The 3,263-nt window shown below is 42.9% G+C and overlaps 1 protein-coding gene across 2 annotated transcripts in view; it reads left to right on the top strand.

The window, feature by feature from the left end:
• Positions 1-2,283: 2,283 nt before the first annotated feature.
• LOC116689015 (transducin-like enhancer protein 4) overlaps positions 2,284-3,263 on the top strand; it is a 35,501-nt gene continuing 34,521 nt past the window's right edge. Inside the window, exon 1 of one of the 2 annotated variants that reach the window (XM_032515282.1) lies at positions 2,284-2,938. In XM_032515282.1, coding sequence (XP_032371173.1) covers positions 2,894-2,938 — 45 coding nt within the window. In that variant the 5' untranslated portion in view covers positions 2,284-2,893. The remainder of the gene's footprint in view (positions 2,939-3,263) is intronic. The other variant, XM_032515281.1, reaches the window with a different exon arrangement.

Below are 3,263 nucleotides of genomic sequence, written 5' to 3'. Positions count from 1 at the left end.
CACACACACACACACACACACACATCCAGTTTGCTACCCATCTACCCTCAAAATCTGCTCCTGTGCAATCTCCTGCGCATCAGCTGCCAAATGAAGTTCCTCTTTAGAAAAAAAAAACACTTGGCTGTTGAATCGCCTGAGGCATTGTGGCTGGCGGCAAAGGCAGCCCTTGTGTTGGAGCCAATAATCCGGCGTCAGGGCTTCAGGTGCGTAGAGGGATGTGATTGACAAGGCTCAATATGAGGCCCTCGCCTCACTTGACATTTGGGTTTCATAAGGTCTGGAACAAAAGGCAGGGGCAAAATAATCAGAGAGGGGCGCAGGCAAATAAATCTGTTTATTCCTCCTCACCTGCCCCCCTCCATCACCTCTGCACCTCCCCTGCTCGCCCACATCACAGCACAACCCTTGGAGGGAAAAGAGGGAGGGCATGATATTACCTTTTCTGAGCCTTAGTGGATTCACACAGACGACAGCAGGTCACTTTAAGCCCTGTGCTTACCTGAGATATTAGTTTGTATGTGTGGTAGATAGAGATGTGTATTTGAAGGGCTGAAGCAGTGTGTATGTGCGCACAATCCCGTGTATGTTTGAGAGAGAGGAAGAGAAAACAGGAAAGACAGAGAAACAGAGGCAGGCAGACTGAATAGAGGAGAGAGGATTGATGTGGTGTCTTATTGTGGATAACCATTTGTACTGTGTGAGTGTGTGTGTGTTTGTGTGTGTATGTGTGAGTGAGTGTGTGCGTGAGTGCGTGTGTGTGAAAAAAAAGATGAAACAATGATAGAGGTCCTCCTTTATCGTGTTAAATAAAGCAGCACAACATTTGAGACACAATTAGGCACACAAATGATAACAGATTTGATTCTAAGAGGCGGCAACAAATTCTGAGAAAGACAGAAGAAATATAAAGCGTGATGCAGCAGAAGATAATTAAGATTTTCAACGCAATCAGTTAGTGCAGCTAAATGACTGAATGCAGTGCAAGCTGCTGACCCAGCAACAGCATGTTTCATACGCACACTAAACATCGACTCGCAGCTGCAAATGTAGGCTGACATACTGAATAATGGGTGTGCGTCTGTGAGACAGAGAAAGAGAGGCGAGTCCTATGGACCGGATTTCAATTTACTCAGCAATAGGTGACTTACTTGAATTGTAGACAAACAATATGTAAATGTCGTGTAATCTGATTCAGATTTTTGCTCCTTACAAGTAACTTAACATGAATTTTACTTTTACTTATTTCCATTTTCTGCAACTTTACACTTCTACTGTAGTTCATAGGCAAATATTGTGCTTATGATTTCACTACACTTATTAGATAATTTTAGGTGCTACCTCAGCAGTATACAAAGTCAATACAATTAGCCCAACTTTCACCAGCTGCAAAATTGAAGTGATATACAAATTAATGCATCAATAAAACTATCATATCCAGTCCAATTATATAATATATTATAAAGAAATGGACCATTCTGTATAATGAGTACTTCTTGTACAATAGCCTATATTATGATGCTAAAGCTTTCATGTTTTTACTTCTGTTTTGAATGCTGGGCTTTCATTTGTAACATAGTATTTAGATACTACAACATTGCTACTTTTACTTAGGCAATAGATCTGAGCCTTTCTTTCACCACTGCCAAACTGCAGGTGCTAAGTCTAGAAAACCTTTAAAATATGTTCCAACACACATCCTTAAAACATAATTAAGGGGGTTAAGAAAGCCAACTATAACCTTTGTAGCAGGGATTATAATTCAAATTGAAATTCATGAATTGCTTACAATATTTGGTCTACAACTATGATGCATCCAATACAAGCAAGCATAGGTAGGCATATAAGGGATCTCAATGAGAATTTAATTGCAGGGCTGTGAGTGCCATGTATGTACATAATAGCAGACTGTTTTAATAAGCGATTCAATTTAAACAACAGAAAAAACACGAGACACCTAGAGGCCACATGTTCGCTTCTGCCTGGAAGTCTCTGTTAAAAAAAAAACTCATAAATCAACAGATAGTTGCCAGATTAATCCCTGTGACATCTTTTAGTACCAGACTGAGCCCCCACGTGGGGAGTCTGCATAAATTGCATCCTGTTGGAGGTGATTGGTCAACACATCTATGATTGTCAGGAGGATGGAACACAGTGTGTACACTCACGTCTCGCTATTGGCTGTCTTTAATGGCCGCTCCGCCTTCTGACCACACATCATTGGCTTTGGAGACTTCGCGGAGGAGCCGGGAAGTTGTAGTTCTTTACAGCAGACGCACATCTGTAGTGCTTTTTATCGACTAATATGAATTAAACTACACGTCCCGACGCCACGCTACGGACTCTTATGCTTTTTGAGAATATGTAATTGCGCTCGTACGACTGGTTGCTTCTAAATTTGGCTTCTCAGTGGCAGGCTGCTACAGACGGTGAGGTGGTCGCCCGCCGGTACTGTGTGAGGATGTGAGCATTCACGGAGGCTGTAGGAAAATAGCTGATAAATGCGTGACGACGGGACGCCGTGGAAAAGCACAGTCGCGGACAAGCAAGGTCATGATGTGTCAAAAGTCGATGCTTTGTAGAGAAAATCAGAGAAAATAGACGATTCTTTGTTAGTTCTGAGGGAGAATATCAAGCTTTGTGCGCGTAGAATAAACGCGCTGGAGATTTTGGGGAAGACTGAGACAACTCTTGCTTCGATTATCACACTGAATGGACTTTTAAAACACTGTCTGAAAAAATGACGTCCAGCCAACGGTCCAAGGATGTTTCCACTCTTCACGGAACCTGCACATAGCCTGCAAACCGACTGACCTTTTACGCACAGGAAAAGATCCGTGCTCACACATTTTGTTTTCTTGTTTATGTGGATGAACTTTACAAGACATTTTAAATGATTCGAGATCTGAGCAAAATGTATCCCCCGGCACGGCATCCGGTAAGTAACTGAGGCACTATGTCAAAGTATGTTCATATTAACAACCGCGCGCCTGATGCGTAATCAGTTTAGATCAAGTTCCCGTGCCACTGCGCGCTCGCACGGACAATTGCGCTCATTGTCAAACTGCTGCAGCTGCGTGTGTCTGTGAGTCTGCGTGGGTTAACGTGTAAAGAGACTGAGTGAAACCAAAAGGCCATCCGTATCACAGAGGCCTTTTGTCATCTACAACCTTGCCCCTTTGTGTGTGTGTGTGTGTGTATGTCATGACACTGAACTTTGGTGGCTCAGTTCTTCCTCTCTCTCTCTCTCTCTCTCTCTCTCT

The sequence above is a fragment of the Etheostoma spectabile genome, chromosome 5, assembly GCF_008692095.1.
Source record: "Etheostoma spectabile isolate EspeVRDwgs_2016 chromosome 5, UIUC_Espe_1.0, whole genome shotgun sequence".
In the NCBI taxonomy this organism is placed as follows: Eukaryota; Metazoa; Chordata; class Actinopteri; order Perciformes; family Percidae; genus Etheostoma; species Etheostoma spectabile.
Note: the sequence above shows the minus strand (reverse complement) of the source record. Positions and strands in the feature narration are given on the sequence as shown.